The sequence below is a fragment of the Bos javanicus genome, chromosome 11, assembly GCF_032452875.1.
Source record: "Bos javanicus breed banteng chromosome 11, ARS-OSU_banteng_1.0, whole genome shotgun sequence".
NCBI lineage: Eukaryota > Metazoa > Chordata > Mammalia > Artiodactyla > Bovidae > Bos > Bos javanicus.
In genome coordinates, this window is record NC_083878.1 from 96065832 (window position 1) to 96087956 (window position 22125).

Here is a 22125-nt window from a genome sequence, read left to right on the forward strand (position 1 = left end):
TGCCAGAGGGAAAAGGTGCAGTGATTGGTCAGCAGTGTGAATGGAGGAGGGTCTAGCAGCACACACGCTACCCTGACACCGACCTCCAGATGCTAGGGGACGGAGAAGAGTAAAGGATGCAGAGCATGTTTGGAATGGGCCAACTAGAAGTAATCACTTCCTTGGTGAAGGGACACTATTAATGACCAAGGTGTCTGTCATGTGATGGACTGGACTGAGTGTACGGGATTGAGTTTCAGTCCCAGTTCTGCTACTGGGATGGATATCCTACTGTGTATGTGATGACTGAGGGGGAGGGCAAGACAGTACTTGTTAAGTAACAGCTAAGTGCCAGTAAGCACTAAGTGCTTTATATGCATCACAGGATTTCATTAATGCTTCCAAATGTCAGTTTTCTGTCATGAAATGGGAATAGCATTGTCAATGTGCTGTGTCAATTAAATAGGGTAAAGGGGTGAAAGTTCATTGTATACCATACATTGTTATAGGAATAGAGTATTGGTGCAAGGAGGATCTGCTTGCAAGGAATGATCCAGTGGTTAGCCAGAGACCTCAGCCTCAGACAGTCCTGGGTTCTGATCTCAGCTTCACTACTTACTAGATTTCCCCTACACCCCACTTTTCTCACATAAAAAAATAGAGATAATATCAGTACTATCTAATAAAGGCCTATGATCCAGGAGACAATGCATGTAAGAATGACCAGCAGAGTGCCTGGCATATAGCAAGCATTTGATAAATGATATCTGCTTTTAAAAATTATAGAGCTTCCCTTGTGGCTCAGCTGGTAAAGAATCTGCCTGCAATGTGGGAGACCTGGGTTCGATCCCTGGGTTGGGAAGATTTCCCTGCAGAAGGGAAAGGCTACCCACTCCAGTATTCTGGCCTGGAGAATTCCATGAGCTGTATAGTCCATGGGGTCGCAAAGAGTCAGATGTGACTGAGTAACTTTCACTTCACTTTAACAATTATAATTTTTCTTGTTAACTATTTAAAAAGATTAGATCGTTGCCCTACATTTCATGAATGGCCTCCGATAAAGTTTTTCATTCACATAAAAGTCTGGGGAAAATTGATTGAATCTGGGGTGTTGCAGATCAAAATCTGAGTCTCTTATTCCCTGACTTTTGCAGAAACAAGTGGCAGATGGTTAAAACTGGAACATCGGCCCCTGCTCCTCAATTGGGAGGCAGGCCGCTGTGACGGCACCGTGGAGCCCGGGGATGCTGAGCCGCGGCAACGTGTTCTCAGGTACCACTCACTCAGAGCGCACGGCTGGTCTTCTCTGGGATCGGCAGCGCTGCTGGGTGAATGCCGCACACAGACACTTACCGCTTAGAAGAACTTGCCACAGGGGGCAAGTGAAATCTCTGCTCTGACTGACACAGGATGGACGAGCAGAGGAGACCATCCATCAGTGTCAGGAAAGATCTGAAGCACCTGGCTAGTCAGTTGAAATAAAATAAATTATTTACTGATCTCAGAATCCAGCTGCTCACTTGACTGCTCATAAAGACTGTGTGCTGCCCTGGACTTCGCAGTTGATTCTGTTTCAGAAAGGAAGAATTTCCAGACTGCTGCGTGCAGGCTTTTGTTGTTGTGAGAATAAGAGGGTGTTACCATTTGCTTTCCAAGGAGGAAGTCTGTATCTGAATTCACGTACATGGGAACAGGAAGTGGACTTATTCACTGCATGATATAGCACTGATTGGCATGGTTATCCAACTGTCACAAAATTATTGTACTTAAGATTAATTAATGAAGCTTTTGCTTACAATGCTAAAGACTAAATTTAGATTCATAATGGAAACAAATGCTGAGACCTATTTTAGAAGTGCCTCAGTTGTGACTCTCCACCAGAGGGCGCTATGGGTGTCACTGGAAACATCCAGAGCTGACTGCAACCAGCTTCCCAGTCATCTTGCTTCTGAGAACCAATGCTCTAGAGAGATACTTGGGTTACCAGCATCATCCATGCCTACTTGACAAGTCCACACCATGACTTTGCCAATAGAAAGTGAAAGCAAAAGTCAATCCGTTGTGTCCAACTCTCTGTGACCCTATGGACGGTACAGTCCATGGAATTCTCTAGGCCACATTACTGGAGTGGGTAGCCTTTCTCTTCTCCAGAGGATCTTCCCAACCCAGGGATCGAACCTAGGTCTCCCGCATTGCAGGCAGATTCTTTACCAGCTGAGCCACAGGGAAGCCCCTTGCCAATAGAGCGACTACCTAATCTGAGTGATATACTTTCAAGATGGTGGAACAGGAGAGAAAGCAATAAATAAAATAAATATTAGAGACAATGATAACACTAAGATAAACTCCTGTGGGCCACTTTCATACATAGTCTTGAAAGGTAAACATTATAATTCCCACTTCATAAATGACAAACATGAAGACCGAAAAAGGAAGGAACTTGTCTAAGCTTAGGTAAGCTGCAGGTAAGCAGTAAAGCTGGGATTCAAACCCACTGTTCCCTGCAGAGTTGGGTGTCTTGGCACAGATCCTTTTGTGAACTTTTCCCTTTGAATAAATATACAGATCAGAATCTGATGAATTCAAGTTTGGCTTTTACCCTTCAGAAAAAATTTTGGGACAGAAGTCCACACTATCGGTTATCTTTCCAAGGCACTGCTTTCCACCTGGGGAAACAGCAGGCATGGGTTTGCTGATTATGCTCGCCTGGGAGAATCCCCGCCTTGCACCCTGGACCTCTATCTCGACTGCAGTCAGGCTAGTTAGAAATTCTTAAATTTCTGGGCTTCTTAAAGTTGGAACCACTCAGAAAAAGCAGACCTTCTGTTACTGGGAAAGAATCGCAGGCAAGCACGAACGATGTATGAGTAGCACTCTTATCTTCGCAAACTTTTAACTGAGGATATACAAACAGAAAGTGCATAAAGCCTAAGACTATATAAAACCTGACTTTCCCACCAAGTCTACAGAAGTCATGTAATCAGCACCCGGACCAAGAAACAGAACCTTACCAGCACCCCAGATGCTCCCTCTCCAGTCGCTGTAGTCTCTTCAGCCCTGATAACCACCATCATTACGTCTACAGATTATCTTTGTGTATTTCTGAACATTATATAGATGGAACCGTACAGCATGTGCTTTCACCCCCTTTCTGGCTTGTTTTTGAGCCTCATTATTTTTACTTCTATGAGAGATACCAGAAAAAGCACCTTTAGGAAGAAAAACACTGAAGAACTTTATGTTTTAACAATCAAAATTAAATAAGCCTTTTGTACCATTTTGGAGGTTTTTTGTGAGGAGGGATAAAGGATAAAGAGGTCTACAGAGCAGGAAAAAAGATGGGTTCTGTGTGTTCTGATTCTAAGACACTGGTGCTAATTTCTCTATTTCGTCTGTCATAATAACCATCATCTTAGAAGCTGATGTTTATTGAGAACTTGCTATGTGCCAGGGCCTTTCTAAGTATTCCATGTGTGATAAGACATTTGGTCCCCATAATCACCCCATCTGTGAGATAGAGACTATTATCTTCATCTTACAAAGGAGGAGACTGTAGCTTTGCATCCCTTGCCTGTGCTGATACAGCTAACGAATGAGTCAGGGTTTGAACCGAGACTTCTAACTCTTGGGTCTGTCCTCCAAGCTTCCACTGTGTGGCATCTCCACTAACAGATCTTGCTTAAGAGGGTCTACCAACTGCCAGGCCTCGGCTAAGCTCGATGGAGTATCTGACTTGCTCCCCACAGTAATCCTAAGAAGCTGGCACACTCACATTCTCATTTAAACAGAACAGAATCGAGGCTCAGAAAGATTAAGACATTGCCTAATATGGCTGGTTGTTGACAGAGTCACAATTTAAACCAGATGTGATTCCAGTGCTCATCTCTTAATTACTAAGCTACTGTCAGCTTACTTCAAGCTCCTGTCAGTCAAGCTGGTAAGAGATATTTGAGAGATTCTTGAAACTTATCACAAATTAGCCGGACTAATGCCCATGTAAGAAAAGGTTTTATTATGAGACACATATGAAACCTTTGTGAGAAATAGAACATTCATGAGTCTTAGAGTTAGAATTCAAGCTTTCTCCTTTTACACATGAAGTAAAGGATGCCCAGGAAGGGGTGGTGTGGCTGAGGTCCCAGCAGAGCCCGGGAAGAGGCCAGCTCCTTGACTGAGAAAGCCTGGCACCTGTACCCATTGCCCCCCTCCCATCATCCTCTGTTAGGAAATGGGGGCACTCACATTAGCCAGACCAGGATTCTTCCCTGAAACCACCTGCTGTGTAAGTGTGGGCATGAGACATCACCTCTATGCACCTCATCTATTTCATACCTTCTCTGCCAGATGGAGACAGTAAAAGTACCTACATTTTAGGTAGGTTAGTAACGCATGTACAGCACTCACACGTGAGGACATCTCTAGGTAACAGCCATGAGGAGGAGGATGGTGTGGTGTTCATATCATGCTGACAACCACGGCATTTTTTCTACTCCTGTTAGGTTTAAGTCATAATAGAAATTCAGCGCTTCATGGAAACAAATTGACCCCACATATTAACTGAATTTTAGTTCCAGATTATCTGGTGTGGATCCAAGTATAGCTTCTGAGATCATTAAAAAAAGCCTCCTGAATAAAGGCATGAATGACTAGCAATGAATTCACAGAACGAGAACAGGCAAGTGGTGATGTTACAAAGCAGCTCTAAGGAGAGGATGTGAGCAAATTACAGAATGGGAATCATGGAACTCCACAGAAGTCAATCAGTCTGAAAAGAGTCTCGAGTTAGTTCTATTTCTAATCTTCCGCTTCATAAAAAAGAAGACAAGACAGAGCTCTCAGGTGGCAAAAAGGAGTGCCTTTAAATTTCATTGTTTCAACATGTGCTCTGAAAACAAACTACCGCTTGTCATTCAGGCCACACAAAGGCGGCAGGCGGTTTCTCTCCCCATTCCGACTCTGACCACTTACAGGAAGTCCGTCATCTGTCCACGCACTTACCTAACTGGACGTCGGTTGTGAAGCGGAGTCTGTGGATCATGCTGACTTTAAACGACTTGTAGTGGTGGCTGCTCAACATATCCTGTACTGTAGCTATGTCAATCTGTGAATCCTCCTCAAAAACCCCGTCTGCCCTTGAACCTGGGGAGGAAAGAGCAGTTTAACACATAAAGATACATGAGGCTTGGCAAATGGTGTCTGCTTTAAAATGCTTTGGGATAAATTAAAATAATATGGGCTATTTAATTTGGAAAAGAAAAGGCTGAGTGATGACTTAATAATGCCATTCCAGTAAACAGAGCACGGCAACATATTAATCACTCAACAATTAATTCCACAAACACGGCCTTGTTCCACGGCAGCCCCCTGGTAGGGCAGCAGCCATACAGAGGGCAGAAAAACCCCTGCTCACCAGAAGCTGTGTTTCCACAAGAGTAAGTCAAAGTCACAAAAATATGGTTACTCAGATTCTTGCTTCTTTTTCTAATAATTTTCCTGATCATAAGAGTAATCCGTGTTCCTTGAAGAATGCTTGTCCTTTCCAAGATTCTCAAACCGTCTGTTTATGAGCTCCGTGGCCCGTGGCCCGCAGCCTCCACTGGTTCAGCTACGAGCCTGCTTACACCTAGATGGCCGTGGCAGTCTCCTCAGTGGCCTCCTGGCCACCAGGCTCCTCAGCAATCCAGCTCCTACAGGACTTTCCAGTTTGTCTTTCTAAAGCTTTGATCAGTTATTCACTCATCAAACATCTAGTCAGAGCTTTGTGCACACCAAATACTCAGATACTGGGGACAAGTAAGAACACTGGAACTCAGAAATCCTCCCTGGCTTCCCAAAGCCTCCTGAATGAAGCGCACTCTTTTCAGTCAAGCAATCAAGGCTGTCCAGTCTTACTGAAACAAAAGCTTCCCACTTGTCACTTTTCACACATACCTTCTCTAAGCAATTCTCAAACTCCTCAGACTGTGTACAGGTTCAGGTTTCTCTGCTTCTGGGCCCTTGCTCATGTGGTGCTCTTGGCCCAGAACATCCCTTCTGTCAAAACTCTGCCCAGGCTAGTCAGACTCCAGCTCTCCCTGAACTCCACAGCAGCTGGTTTATACTGGACTCTGGAGCCAGGAAGACCTGGGCTCAACTTCTGGCTCTGTCTCCAAGAATAATGTTGGACATGTGACTATTTCTCTGAACCCTAGACTCTGCCATCCATAGAATATCAAAATGTACTGAAAGAATCTAACATACAACACACGTAATAAACAGCAGTCATGGTTACTTTTATTCCCTTGTCACAGTGGATCACGTCCAGCCTTGCACTAGAACTGTTGAGTGGTTGCTCTTAAATTGGGACCTTTGTGAGGATCAGGGAAGTTTCTTATTGATCTCTACATCTTCTCCTGCATGCAGGACAGGCAACTGGCATGCTCTCATTAAATTTTGCTAAACAAATAAATCAATAATAATGATGACAGCTATTAATAGTACATGGGAGTACTCATGCATCAGGCATGGCGCCGAGTACTTCACACATGCATTCAAGTCTCAAGACAACCTGGCAGGTAGTTCCTAGAATTTTCATGTCGTACAGATGAAGAAGCCAAGGCTTTGGAACTCTTGTCACCGCCCCCCACTCCCAAGTCTGGAATGTGGTCCTCTGAATGCGCAGCTGCTGGGGGGAGGACGCACCTGTCTAGAAAAGGCCAACCAGAGTGGGGCGCCCGAGGCCTTGTGATGAGAACCCAGAGCTGGGCCCACAGGGAAACAGAGAACTCCTTGGCACAGGGTTGGAGGGATGTAAAACTCTAGGTTTGGGCATAAAACTGGAAAATTCTATTATGCCTGCCAATTACACACTTTCCTTCCCACAGTTATTGTTCACAGGGCAGGCTTTTAAGTCAAAGCTGGCTTCTGATGCCTTCACATTGAACTGATTTATTAGGAACTGGATGTTCTATTTTCAAACACGACAACTCTTGCCAGCCTAGACCATCCTAGCACCTACAACGACGTGCTCCCCTCAGAAAGGCTGCAGTCTCATCTTTAAGCCTCACCAGTCACTGGATGCCTGGGACATGGTCCACATTTTGACCTCTCTGCCCAGGTCACCCTTCTCCCCTTTCTGCTCCCTCCTGGCCTGTTCCTCTAGGCCTCCTCCCCATCCCTCTGATGAGCTTAGCTCAAGCGACACACCAAGGAAGCCTGAGTCTACCTCAGCTCCTCCTGTCACTGCACCCTGCATTTCCCTTCAGGTTATTTATCACAGATAGTAATCGCCCGTCTCTGCCATTAGACTGTAACCCCAAGAGCAGAGACAGAGTGATTGCTTTATTAAACACCATCGCCCAGACCCCGCTAGTGCTACCAAGTACAGAATAAAGCAAGAGCTCAATAGCAATCTACTGGATGAATACTAAACACTATATCCTCGGGATCAGAGAGGTTTCGCGACTTAACCAACCTCACATTGCTAGGATGGGCACAGTGGCATTCAGCCTTTGCAAGGCCCACTGGGTAACCCTGCCCCCTTTCTCTGGAGCACTTGTGATTTTGGACAGAGATGCTGTGATCATATGGTTTCCCTAGTAATATCCACATTCCAAGCCAAGAGGAGAAATTAAAGTATTGAATAGTTATTCACTTTCTCTAAATATACCTTTTACTAAAACAGAACTGCCAAGTTGTGTTTATTTTTATTTTAGAACCTCCTAAATTGAGAATTTTGGAGAAATACTAAAATCCTTTCATGTTTTAAATCACTGAAAGCCATCTTTTCTGAGAAAAATGCCATTATTAGATACAGCCTAGCTCAAGAACTTCTGTTTTCTTTACTAATTAGTATTTTCTAAATATTGGAGGTATTTGATTTGGAAAGAGGTAACAGTCCATTTATGCTAAAATGCCAATTATTTTTTTAAAAAACCATACTTAAGAGTTTTACATTTTATGATGTTGGATTAAAACCAATTTAAAAATTACTATAACGTGACATATAATTTTTTACTGAGCAATTTCAATGCCAGCTGCTAATAAAGCATCTTAGCTGTAAATGATAATTCAGATGCTTTTAGATAAAGTGGTGCATAAATATGGCTGGAAATTGATTTAGCTTCTTGCAGAAGCTACTGAAGAATGACACATTTTGTTTAATACACCAGCTAATGTAGTCCTAAAAGCTCAAACAAGTGCCAGTTTTCACTCCTAAATTTGCTGTGGGAGATTAATGAAAACTTTATATTTTGCTGAAATGTTAATAATGGGCAGATGAGATGATAGGATTTTAGTAGAGGTCTTAAAGCTATGGAATAACCAGCAGGGCTTGTCAATTTCCTCGTATTAATTTTGTTCAAGACGTAGATAGCTGGAGCTGGCTCAACGCACTAATGCTTCTCGCACTGACCTTCTACTCTCTGACAGTGTAAATTCATACCCCATTTGGGGGTTTAAGTCCTCTTGATACCTGGGTGAGTTCTGAGCCTGGCCCTGGCTGACAAGGGGCATGTTTACGTTTATGATCAGAAGGGTATCTGCACTGGAGAAGTGGAGAAGGAAGGAACAGCCCTGCACTCACCTCTGACACGTGCACTTACCCTAAAGCAGGTTTTTCTGCTGAATGAGAACAGCCTCTGTTCTTGGAACTCTGGTGCCACTTCTCAAAGTAGGCTCAGGAGTGCCTGTGCTTGGAGGGGGCATGTGTGTGTGTACAGATCAGTCAGTCATCCAACCTCTAACTACTGTCCCCGTGCCTGCAGCGTGCTGGATTGGGAAGGGACACTTTTGAGGAGAAGGCAGGGTTCCTGATCTTCAGGAGCTTACAAACTCACTACAGGGTACCAAGAAAACACGCCAAGGCCAAGAGACGTCCCCGATGATGCACACGGCAGACACACCATCTAAAGGCACACATCTGAAGCAGACTGCTACACCAAAAGCATGTTTTAGTTTTTTTTTAGCCGGACAAGTTCTGAATTTGCATGTACACCTTTACTGTCTGGATCCTTCTGGAAAGGCATGAGTCCAACCACACATGAAAGATGTCTGGCACTGCACCATGTGCATATTAAAAAATACTACTGTACGATCAACTTCACATTTCAAAACTACTTCTGTTAAGAGAAGACATGTTTATCTACTCGAAGTAAAAAAAAATAGAACCCAAATATGTTAAAAATAAACATTAAAAAACCACTCCCCAAACTGTTAATTTAATTGAAATATAACCCTTTGGTATTTTGTTAAATTAGCAATTAAAAAGGTCACAAGCAATTAAACGAAACAAAAGCCACACTGTGTTCATCTACATTAATGCTGAACTGGGTCTCCTCGTGAATGACAAGATAAATTGTAATGGTGCCTTCAAAGACTTCACACCGCATTTTGTCAAAGTCGGGAGTGTTCACGTCTCTATGTGCCATGGATTACCATAATGTATCGTGTCAAAACGCTCGGGCTGCAATAACTCAAAGATGTATTGTGATAGATCAAATTTTGGGGTGGGGCCTAAAAGTGACTTGAGCACTGGAGCTCAAACGGACTGACAACAGGCTCTGGAAGGATGACAGAGAGCACTTTCAGGATACGGAAAGCACCGAGGGACAAGCAGAAAGTCTGGGAGAGGAAGGAGCTGAGGTGCCTGGAGTAAGGAACCAGGAAAGAGGAAACAAGGAGCAGCACTTGTCTCAAAGGCAAAACCAGGCTCGGGAAGAAGGGGCAAAAGGAAGGGGAGAAGGGAAGGTAAAGGAAGAGCGAGGAGGCGAGAGCGCGCGAGGGCTAAGGTGTGGCCTTGGGGCTTGGCATCACCGCAAAGAACCTGGAACATTGCGTTCAGAGACACAGAGTCGAACCGAACTCTGGCACTCAGGGTCCGGAGCGGGCCAGAAGCTTGCCCAAGGTTCCGCTGTTGGGAAGAGACAGAGCTGGGACAGATCTGTCAAGACCCCTGTCCCTTCTTCCCCTCCCGAGTCACCACGCTCCTATGAGCAGTAGCAAGGACAGGGATTAAGGTGTGGGTAACTGTCACCTCTAAGTCAGCTCAGGGCCCCCAGCGTGGTGAAGGAAGTTGGAGCGGCGGGGGTGGGGGGGGTCGGGGCGGGGGTCTATAACCTCAATACTATTTTCATAATAATGACAGTAAGACATGAGTTGCCCTTTTATACCTATTTTCTTGGAAGTGCACAAGGTAATAAGAAGTTCATTGATAACGTTTCTGATTCCACATTGCAACCAACCTTTAGGTAACTACCACTTGAGTTTTGGTAGAGTAACAAAAATTCATATGCACCCTTATTGAAAAGGCTATTGAAATACTCTCCTCTTTTCCAACAATGGATCTATGTTAGCCAAATTTTCTGTGACTATTTCAACCAAAATAACGTGTTGTAGCAGACTGAATGCAGAAGTAGGTATGAAAATCCTGGTGTCTTCCAAGTCAAACATTACAGCAATTTGCAAAAACAGAAAACAGTTGCCCATTGGTTCAGAAGATTAGTCAATAACTTATCTTCCTCATGGTACAAAAATAAATGCTTTTCAGAGAAAAGAAAAGAAAAAAAAAAAAAAAAAAAACCCAAGCCAAAATAGAAGTGTTGCTTTTATCATTACATTTTTATAAGAAAATATTTTTATTTAAAAAAATTTTAATAAACATGTTACTTATGTTAACACATAATGGATTTACCACTGTTTTTAATAAATTCATAAATAATTTAAAATCTTTCAGTTTTTAATTCCTAATACAGAGATAACCCAATAAACAAGAGCTCTTTGGGGTCTCAATAATTTTTAAGCATATAAAGAGGTCCTGAGACCAAAAAGTTTGGGAATTGCTGCCTGTATTGGTTCTTACGCCACGTCCTCATTGTCCCTGGACACCCATCTGGACAACCATGATGGGAAAGAAAAGTGCAAGTACAGCTCTGTACCTGTGTTACATCCCTGACAACAACCACAAACAGAGAGCCTGTACGCACACTGTTAGAGTAACAGGCTTCCTGCCAGGTGTCAGATCAAGGCTAATTACAACTAATATTGTTTAAGAAGCGTTTTCGTATACTACATGATTTCACTGGAGCTGAGGGAGACACTTAGAGGCAGTACATACATAACTTTCTTTCAGACAAATGAGCACTAACGATTAAATTAAAGCTCAGATGAACTTGATGTACGCCTCCAGCAGATGTCTTATGTTCCTGGACACAAACTACATGGAACATCAAACTTCGTTTTATGATTCAGTGAGTCTCAGGTCAAATCTAAAAGGCCTCATCCAGTTAGAAGTTAAAGCAACTTCTATCTTTCATCTCCAAAAAGATCCTCGCCAACTTTAGAGCTCAACCGAAGTTCAGTGGCCTCTGCTAAGTTCTTACTTGTGGGCTTCCCTGGTGGCTCAGATGGTAAGGAATCTGTCTGCAGTGTGGGAGACCTGGGTTCGATCCCTGGGTTGGGAAGATCCCCTGGAGAAGGGAATGGCAACCTACTCCAGTATTCTTGCCTGGAGAATTCCATGGACAGAAGTCTCTGGTGGGCTAGCAGGCAGTTGGACACAACTGAGTGACCAAGCAGCAGAGTAGCTCATATGTACACTCTCTGCAGCATGATGGCCCTGGTGACCCTTCCTCCCAGTCACCCAGCACCAACCGTGTGCCAGAAGCTGTGCTCGTGCTTTGGGATCACTGGAGGATGGCAGCAGGGTTCGCACTTGGCTGGTGCAAAGAGTCTGTGAAGGCGAGTGGTGGAAAATAAAACGGTGTGGGTGGAGGGGAAAAGTCTTCAGAGAGCAGGACCTGACATGCAGTAAAATACTGTTATGCAAATGACTGAAGAGTAAACAAGCTACCTTCTGCCCCATTCTATCTTGTAGCCTTACTGCTACTCCCCAGATAGAACAATGCCGGCTTCAGCCAAACTGGATTTTGTTCCAGTTACACTATCTGGCCAGAATGTCCTTTCCACTCTAAAATTTATACACTTAGAAGTCTAATCCACATGGAGTCTTTTCCTGATCTTTTCCCTGAAATCCTGTCACCCTTCGCTGAAGGCTTTCATGATAAGTGTCTTACATGATAAGTATCTGGACTCCCTTTCTGGACTATGGGCTCCTTGAGGGCAAGAACATTCCACCCTATAGAGTGCAGAGCAGATGCTCAATAAATGCTGTTGGTGGCTAGTATCTGAGTTGTACACCATCCCTTGAGTTTTACCTCGGTTACTAAAACCTGATACACCAATCCTACTTTTCCACTCAGACGCCTTACCTGGCAGGGACCCTGCCTCAGCAACAACTCCAGTGGCAGCGAACATTTACTGAGTGCTTACTACATGGCAGATACTACGCTCGGCACTTACATTATCTCACTTCATTTTCTCAATGCTCCTTTAAGTTGGCTAATAGTCTCCTTGCACAAGTGAGAAAAACAAGGCTCAGAAAGTCATCCTGCTAGTAGAGTCATACAACTAACATCAGCTGGAGTTAGGACAGGAACCCCCCTAACTGCAAAACTGTGCCCTTAACCACCACATAACCCCTTGGGTAAAAAATGTTCCTTAGGGGGACTGGGAATGTACAAGTTCATGGGCCATAACAGTATCTAAGGAGAATACAACTATGCCTGGCTTTGCTAGTACAATCAGGGATAAAACCTAACTCTCTCTCCTCAGGTAAGACTCAAAGCTAGTACATGAGTGAGTCACGGAGAAAAAACTCTCCTTTAGCATTCTATATCCATCACATTTTTTTCCCAAAGTCCTTTTAAGTCCCCAAAGACTCATAAGCCCCAAACTTCTCTTCTATTAAACACTTCCCTTTGGCTACTAGTCATTTTTGCTGGTCTCTAAAAAATAATCAATAGGTGATATACTGTAACACACACATGCGCACTCCCATGCCCCGTGTAGTAATCTCTCCAAAGCCTCCAGGATCATACAGTAGGATATAGCCTTCACTGAATTTGCCGTGGTGCAACCAGGTAGGGATCCGTGCTGTCACTGCCTAATTGATTAAGCTCTTGGAGTCAGAGCCTTTCCACAGGGAGATTTCAGACCCTCAATAAATCAGGATAATCTTGTTTTATGAGGTGATCAGAAGGAAACGATTCAGGTTTGCAGAATTGCTAAAAAGAGTGGATCATGGAGGCCAGGGGTGGGGGGGAGGTTTAAGCTCTGCGTCCAAGCTCCTGTCTGGTCCCCGCTCTCATCTTTCAGCACACGCTCCCCTGCTTCTTTCATTCCACTCCATTCAAATACACCATCTCAAGCACACCAAGCTCTTTCTCAAGACTTTTGGAGAAGCAGTCCCTTGGCTTCTGAACATTCTTCATACTCATGATCTGAATGACTCCTTTTCATTCTTCCTCAAGGAAGCTTTCTGGCCTACTCTCACCAGCTTGAGCCCTCCTATATACTCTCACCCCCTCACAGCACTTGGAGCAGCTGTGAACTCCATGATGTGTGGGCTGTGTATCCTCTGTACTCTCCCAGCACAGTGACTGGCCCAGAGGAGGGGCCATCTATGTTTGGAGGATGAATGAGCAAATATATGTCCAGAGTGAGGCCTATACAGGATCAATCATGACATGCACAGGTCTGAACCACTTGCTCATTACAGGTCTGCCTGGAAGTTAGGATGATGACCGGATTCCCCTCACTTCCTCTTCTTCTATTGTGTCTGTCCCTGTTCAAAACACAAGAAAAGTAATGGAGTCTTCTAGAGAGTCTGGGTATTTTGGACAATTTACAAGACAAAATATCTTAAGAACTGGAACAACTGATCAGCACTGAGGCATCTCTCCGACTCCAGAGTCAGAATGAGGGCACGCGTGCTGGAAGAATCCCACCTCCCATCAGGGGAGTCGCTGCAGAAATGTCACCTGCTGCGTCACTCGACCATCAGGCAGGGGCTGCAGGGCAGCTTCCAGGGCCAGGAGCCCGCCAGAGGGACACGAATCTCTGTGCCCTCACTTAGAGCCCGTACGGGCTTTGTGGCTCATCAAACATGTTTCCACACTGCTCTAATGTACCAGTGTATCGCTTAATGAAAGTTCTTAATTGTAATTCAATTAATTACATACACAGAGTCCCCAATTACATTTTCCAATAAGACATTGGCTGTGGTACAGGTCTAAATGCACTTAACCAATTTTAATATATTAAGACCAATTTCCCTTGAATACTAATTACTACCTAATGATAAAATGAAAAGGAGGGGGGGACTTTCAACAAAGAGGGGGGAAGTGAAAATGCAATTTATGTGGAATTTCTCAGCCCAAAGAGCACAAGGCAGACACTCACTGCTGAAGAAGTCGGTGTGGACAGGGCACACACTTGTTTCCAGTTCAGATCAGCACTGTGTTTTGCCCTAGGGATCACGCACCCTCGGTGCTGGCTGTTGCCCAAACGGGCCCACAGGAAGTCTAAGAATCTAGAGGGAGAAGAGGAACGACAGGGAGGTAAAAGACTACCACTCACAACTGCAGACTAGGCGGGGTGTCTGGACGCACAAACACAGCAAGTGGCCAGGACTCGCACTGGGCACTGCACTTTACCACATGCTTTTAATGCACACAATTTCATTTAATCCTTAAAACAGCTCCACAGGGAAGGGATTCCCACTGGGTTTTACAGATAGGGAAATGGAGCTCAGAGGAGGGCTTGCCTAAGGACACGCTGGGGCCCCAAACATCCTGCCTTTCCTCTACAACACACTGCCAACCAGCTCAAGGCAACTAGACAGCAAGAGGCGGAGACACAGGTATTCTGGCCTCGGGGATACCGTGTCTGTTTCATTTAAATTCTGTTAGTGTGCAGCAAGCAGGGAGCTATTATCCAATATCTACTTGAAAAAATTCTCACCCATACAGAAAATTCCTTACAGGGAACACGTTTCCGCCCACCAGAGGCAGACACGTAATCGGCTTTCAGCAGTAATTCAACCTAAAATATGTACCACGAACACCACAAGTCATTACCATTTGTAAATAAGAGTTTATTTGCAGGATCACTTTTTTTTTTTCCTCCTGCTTTTGAGGACTGCTGTTGTGGTATAATAAAAGAGGCTTAAAGCCCTGGTACTTAAGTCACATGATAGAAATTGGAGAGATTAGTCATTTGTAACTGAAGAAGGCAAACCCTCCAGAAGCCAAGGAGAACCCCGAGGGAGTCTCCAGGGCTGGCACAGAGCGCACTTGGTGTGCTAAGAATACGCACCAAGAAGAGGCGGCGGAAACACCAGTATAAGCAGTCATTCACTGTCTGCAGTTGTTTTTTTATTGAGTAATATTGATGGGAGTTGGTGATGCCAGTGGTAAAGAACCTGCCTGCCAGTGCAGGAGACATGAGATGTGGGTTCGATCCCTGGGTCAGAAAGATTCCCTGGAGGAGGGCATGGCAATCCACTCTAGGATTCTTGCCTGGGAAAGCCAATGAACATAGGAGCCTGGCTGGCTACAGTTCATGAGGTCGCAAAGAATCAGACACGACTGAGCACGTTGATGGGGGCAGCGGGGAAGGGAAAACCCCAAGAACCTAAAGATGATGAAACTCTCATATCTAAAGATGCTCACGCAAAACCCAAGTTCCTTTTAAATGTCATCACACACTTGTACCTTGGAGCCCCAGGAAGTAACCTGGAGATGCTGGGGTCTCAAAAGGCTCCCTTCCCTCCTGAGGAATGAACCACATCTGGCCACGGGCACTGAGATGTAGGGGGAACTCAAATCCAGTCTCTGCCCTTTGGGCGGGGCTGAGTGGTCACAGTCCAGTGTGGGAGTGGGGAAATCCATCTAGTGGGATCAGTGATCAGATAGCGGTAAGGAGAAGGACTCTACCAGAGCCCAGGGAATGGCGACCAGGCGGGCTGCGGCGGCTTTGAGAAGGAGGTGCCTTCTTTCCTGGGTCTTCAAGGGGAAACTGAGGAGGTGAAAGAGGACTCCCACAAACTGAGACCCTGAGACACGCTCCTCTGTCACAGTCCAGCTATCTGAGGGTCTGCCCACCTCGAGGTGAAGCTCTTCCTCAGGGCAGCCTTAAATAAAGGAGACTTCACTAAGGCATTGAAATAAGGGAAGGTCTCCTTGAAAAGAAAAGGAGAGCAAAGGAGATTAAACAGGTATTTAAAGAATCTTCTTTCTATGCAACTTCTTTAAGGAAACAATTAGATTCAGCTCTTTCACTAGACTTAGTGGACAGAAGACACATTTTTCTAGGTCCCCTAATTATTATTCATGTGACCATGAGCAAATCACCTTCTTAAAGCCTTAGTTTCTTCTCCTGTAACATAAAGATGATGACCGTGCGTGCCTAGTTGCTCAGCTGTGCCCAACACTGTGCAACCCCATGGACTGCAGCCCACCAGTCTCCTCTGTTCACTGGATTCTCCAGGCAAGAATACTGGAGTGAGTTGCCATTTCCTCCTCCAGGGGATCTTCCTGACCCAGGGATCGAACCCTTATCTCCTGCATTGGCAGGCAGATACTTTATCCACTGAGCTACCTCGGAAGCCCAAAGATGATGACCACAGAAGTCTAAGAATAACAGCACCTCTATCTCATTTAATCCTTACAACAACCTTGTGAAATGGATTCAACCACTTCCATTTACACAGGAAGCTGAGGCTCAGAGAGGTGACCTGATTTGTCTGATGTAAGAGGTGGCAGTGTCCAGCTAAGGTCTGCCTCATTCTAAACACCATGCTTTAAGTACTACGCTGAACTGCCATACGGGCAGACCAGTGAGCGATAAAACAGGGAAGACACAGTGTCTGACGCTTTGTGGTACTCCATAAATCCGGTTCAATTTCAGGTCTATTTTAGCCCTGATGATGGGAACTTTCCAAGTTTCTCTCTTAAAGCTGTGGAAACAATAAGCTGGTATAAGTGGCATCTTTCTTCTAAGGCTCTGGATGGCTTCCCATGTAAGATCAGTGGGTAAAGGGAAAGGTGGCTGGCAACGTTTGGTAGAAAAGGAAACTGAAGTTCAGTCTGGTGCCAGGATTTATATAGGCACTTGGACAAGAATGGAAATCTTCTAATGTTACATCCTCTCTATAATGTACTCAGGCTTCCTTCTGGTCTTATTCCAGCTTCGAGCAGACAGTTGGCTGAAGGATGCAGTAGATTATCAGACTAGAATCCAAACTGGAAAGCTCAAGGACTTTGGCTTGTCACTTTCTTATTTAGGCCAAGATCCAAGCACAAATGTTGCCTCTCAGTCCCTAGGCAGAAACTCTTGTCATGTTAGCTTCATTTGCAAGCTTCTCTCTTATAGTACATAAAGACGATTGTCATCACCCTTCTTAGGATTGAAAATTTAGGTTGCTGTATCAACAATCTCAGGGTAGGCTTTAGAATCAGACAGTTGACTTAGAATTCTGCTTCATCACTTAGTGACTAGCTAACACTGGACAAGTCACAACCCCTCTCTACAATCAGAAAAGCATCTTGAAAGGTGGTTGTGACGATTATATAAGAGGGAGCAAAATGTATCACATGAGGCCTTACAGCAGCAGGTCTGAATAATTTAAAAAGATCTTTTGATGTGATTGGTATAAAAAAAGCCATGCCCTGTCCCTCTAAGGAAGGAAATCTGAAAGGCTTATACCTGCTCTTATGCAGTCTTCTCAATCAAATGCTTTTCCTTATAGGTGTACCTCCTCTGGGACACCAAAGCACAGGTGCCGGAAAGCACCCTGCTTCTAAGTTCTCTGGTCCCGTGACACAGACTTCCGCACTGGCCCTGGCCCCCGCTCTCCCTTTCCCCTCCATTCCGCATCACTCCCTCCCCCAACCACATACCTCCTTGAGGGCCCAGATAGTTCTAGTGCTTCAGACTGCCACATCCTTGCCTCATCTGCTTTATGAGCCATGGAATGCTGCTCTTCTGTTATTTATTAATTACAGTTAATATTTATTGAGTGTTTTATTATGTCCCAGGCACCATTCTAAGAGCTTTATGAATCTGCCCATCAACCTTATGAGGGTAAATTAACTACCTAAGAGAGGTTAAGTAAGCTGTCCAAGGTCACACAGCCAGTTAGTGGCAAGGCCAGAATGTGAACTGAGGGTCTGGCTTGACAGCGTATTCCCTTAAACACTGCATGATAGATGCTTATAATTTAGCTCACTTCTAAAATGGCTTTAAGGATAGCAAGCCTGTCCTGATCAAATACAGTGACAGAAGCGAAAAAAATTTTGTTTCTGAAACATTTTTCTTTGTCTCAGTACAATTTCTTAATAGGTAGCTACTGGGGAACAATATGCATTCCTGATTAAAATTTCTACTTAAAATTAAAAAAAATCTTTTCTACAAAAAAGAAGAAATAGTTTTTATAGTTTACTTCCATTTTACAGAGACTAGTTATAATATTCCATTGATTCCAAACCACTGACTACCTGGCACATTCTGTACATGCTGGTATGGTCTTCTTTCACTAACAAAGTGATTTTGACTCAAAGGCAAGCTTTGAAAGGACTTTGTGAATTCTTTAAGATGGGGGTGCTGAGGCTAACAGAGGTCATACAACTTAATTAAGACTATGCTCATACTTGGAAGTGGAAGTAGAGTAAGAACAAGAGACCAGATTTCAAAACTTTATCCATCAATCCTTATAGCTTTTCTTCCCCAGTAGAAGAAAGCTGCACCTTATCCTCAAAGAAAAAACCCCCAAAACCCCAAACCACATTTAATTTGGAATCACAGCATACTGTGAAATACTATACAGCAATTAGAAAGAGGTAAATTTATATATGGAACAATATATGGATTGATGCAACATATGGAGTATTCTCTATGTGATACATTGTTAAAATGATAAAAGAAAAATGTAGAGCACTGATGACAGTTTTTTCCATTTGTTGCTAAAAGGGGGAAATACGTGTGCGACCCCATGGACTATACAGTTCATGGAATTCTCCAGGCCAGAATACTGGAGTGGGTAGCCTTTCCTTTCTCCAGGGGATCTTCCCAAGCCAAGGATCGAACCCAGGTCTCCCACACTGCAGGTGGATTCTTTACCAGCTGAGCCACAAGGGAAGCCAAACAATACTAGAGTGGGTAGCCTATCCCTTCTCCAGGGGATCTTCCCAACCCAGGCATTGAACTGGGGGCTCCTGCATTGCAGGCGGATTCTTTACCAGCTAAACTATCAGGGATCCCAAATGTGTGTATATATATATATATATGTCTTTATGTGGGTGTATTCATGCACATATACAGAATATGTTTGCATATGTTTAGATGATCCCTGGAAAGATACCAAAGACACTGGGAACAACCGTTGTCTCCTGTAGAGGAATTAGGGGAGAGAAGGGAGGCTAAAAATTTTCATTAAACTTTGTTATCTGAAATTTTTTTGCATATCTAAGTGTTATATATCCAAAGTCTATACCAATATCCTAACAAATAATCTTTTATCTTATTCAAATAACAAGAAGTCAACAATTTGAGACAGAATCCACTACAGAGTTCCAACGTACAGCGCAAGGCCCAAAATGGGTGATGAGTGAATATTAGGTGAATTAATACAGGTCAGTCTGGTATGGATCAGGTATACCCTCAAAGACTTGACAGTGCAGTGGGAGAGACAGACATCAATCATTCATTTGGAAAAATAGATAATTATAAACAGAAATATATGCCATGAAGAAAAAGTAGTATGTTCTATGATGGAATATAGCTGGGGACCCAAGTGAGGGATGGATGGGGTTTAGGCAATGAGGGAACAGGGAGATCACAGGTGGCCTCTTTTAAGGTGACATTTAAACTGAGAAGAAGGATGAGAAAGTTAACCAGAGCAAAGAAGAAACTGCCTGTGTGAGAGTGTGAAAGCCCTGAATGAACCAGGAATGAGGGCGAGTTGGCTGCTGAGATCAGTCTCCACATGTTGCTCCTTAAGTCAACTGGGGTACAGTGGAGAGGAATGGCCAAAATTCACAAATCTGAAATTCTAAAGAGAAGGAAAGAAATTAACTAAAATTTAAAGAGGCTTTCTTGGAGAAGGAAATGGCAACCCACTCCAGTGTTCTTGCCTGGAGAATCCCAGGGACGGGGGAGCCTGGTGGGCTGCCGTCTATGGGGTCGCACAGAGTCGGACACGACTGAAGTGACTTAGCAGCAGCAGCAGAGAGGCTTTCTACACACCACTAGGAACCACCCTATGCTGCCTCCAGCCAAGAGTATGAAAATGGTCAGAATTTTCTAAACCTGATGACTGACCAGTGATATCGACAGGGCCAGATGCTTTATATACAAAATAGCTTTTGCCACAGAAAAGGCCTTACATTTCTAAGCCGTTTCCAGGACTGTTCCTAATTTAGGAACACAACAGTTTAACAGATTAAATATTAATCACAGAGGGCCAAGCAGGATGCAGACTCTTTACCAAAAAGCATGAAATCAATCATTTCACACTGGGATTACGCTTCTGGCGTGAAGGCTGAGGTCTGCTTTGGAAAACAGTCACTTCAAATCTGCCTAGGGAGGCCAGACCACTGAGCGTTCCCAGACACGGGACTGGTGAGCATGTTGCAACGGACAAAGCGGACATGGAGCGAGGAGGCCAACGTACTGTTCTCGCGGACCAGGCAGAACTCCCAGGCGCTCTGGCTCTCCAAGGTGCTCTCCAGGTCCACGGCGACGTTGGGCTCGCTCTGCTTCTCCAGGCGGTACTGAGGGCCTGGAAGATCAAAGGGGCAGGAGGAGGGGAGGAGGCTGAAACAGTGAACTGAACATTGAGAAAACACCACATACCGGTGAAAAGCTGACAATGCATTAGGAAAACACTGATGTCTGCTTGGGGTCTAGCTATCCAAGATGGAAGAGTCTGAGTTTTTTACCCCACAAGGTTTCACATATTTGTCTGTTCTATTATTGGGTCTACTTTTGTGCAGTTCTCCCCTAAACGAGATGAGAGGTAAAAGGCTTTTGAGTCGGACTGACTTGGAACCACCATTGTGGCTACAATGGTTTCTCAGGTAGGAGCAGGTACCCTCCCCTCCCTGAATCTCTGATTCCTGATGTATAATGTGGGAACACATACCTTGAAGGGTTATTGTGAAGATTAGAGATGACACAGGAAAAATACTTAGTACTGTACCTGCCTCATAGGAGGCACTCCTACAACATTATAGTTATTATATGATAATGAATAATCAATTACAAGCAGAAATAAAGTATGCTTAGAACCCAAAAATGCAGAAAAATTTTTTTAAAAGCAGATAGGGTAAAAAATAAACTCCAGGTTTGGGGGTTATAGTGACAGAAGGATAGTAGCTACTGATTCATGGTTTTGTTGAAATATTTATGAAAACACAAGAGGCACAGGTTCAATAATACTGAAGACCAGAAATATTAGCTACCCTGCATCTCAAGGGGGTTCTGAAAGATCTTAAAACATGGGGCATTTATTCATGTATTTCTTTGTCAAGCCAAATGACAATCTTGTTCTCAGATAACACCTAACGATCCAATGATCAGATTCAAAAGACTGCTCTTGTTGTTGTTAATGGGTATTGAAAAGATTAGAGGTGTAAGAAACTGTCTGATTATTTTGACTATGAAAGGCATGTCTGGTCAGACAGGAGGTGGGAGAGATCTGAGGAAGCGCCAGAGGCCTTGCGGGGCTCCCAGGTGCAACACGTATTTTTAGATATGTTCCTCAGCTGTCGTCATCTTGTCGATTATTCATTCACGTCCGACACGTCTCCTCCATCAGTCTGGAGGCCTTTCACTCACCTCCAGCCATTCCCCTCCCATGCTCTAAGTTCATCCGCAGCACTGCAGCTGCAGTTCAGTTTCATGGTATATTTGATCTTTTCTCTAACTGGTATTTCACTAGCGTTTCTGCTGATTATCAGAATTCTTACATTCGTTCAGTCCTTTTTTACACTACTTAAAGGTTTTAAGCCTGCACTAAGTTAACAACGCTCAAGACGCATACGACTATTTAAGGACATGCATGCTTAGAAGTCCATACAGTTCTGATAAATTCTAGTACACCATATTCAGGTCAAGAATGCATTGCAGTTCAACATTCTACACAGTTCGATTTTAATTCCAAAAACATGAAGCGAATAAAGGTATGGAAATACAGATAATTCTCAGTTTCCATGAGCCATCACCCGGCAGTGCCAATATCTGTCAATTACCCAGCCTGCCTGCTGCTGT

General features: G+C 44.1%; 1 protein-coding gene across 10 annotated transcripts in view; it reads right to left on the bottom strand.

The window, feature by feature from the left end:
* The window catches only part of MAPKAP1 (MAPK associated protein 1), a 232357-nt gene that overhangs the window by 39525 nt on the left and 170707 nt on the right, over nt 1–22125 (bottom strand). For 8 of the 10 annotated variants that reach the window (XM_061433511.1, XM_061433509.1, XM_061433514.1 and 5 more), the window contains 2 exons: nt 20528–20635; nt 4978–5118 (listed from right to left, as the gene is read on the bottom strand). In XM_061433511.1, coding sequence (XP_061289495.1) covers nt 4978–5118; nt 20528–20635 — 249 coding nt within the window. The remainder of the gene's footprint in view (nt 1–4977; nt 5119–20527; nt 20636–22125) is intronic. The other 2 variants (XM_061433515.1, XM_061433516.1) reach the window with 1 other exon arrangement.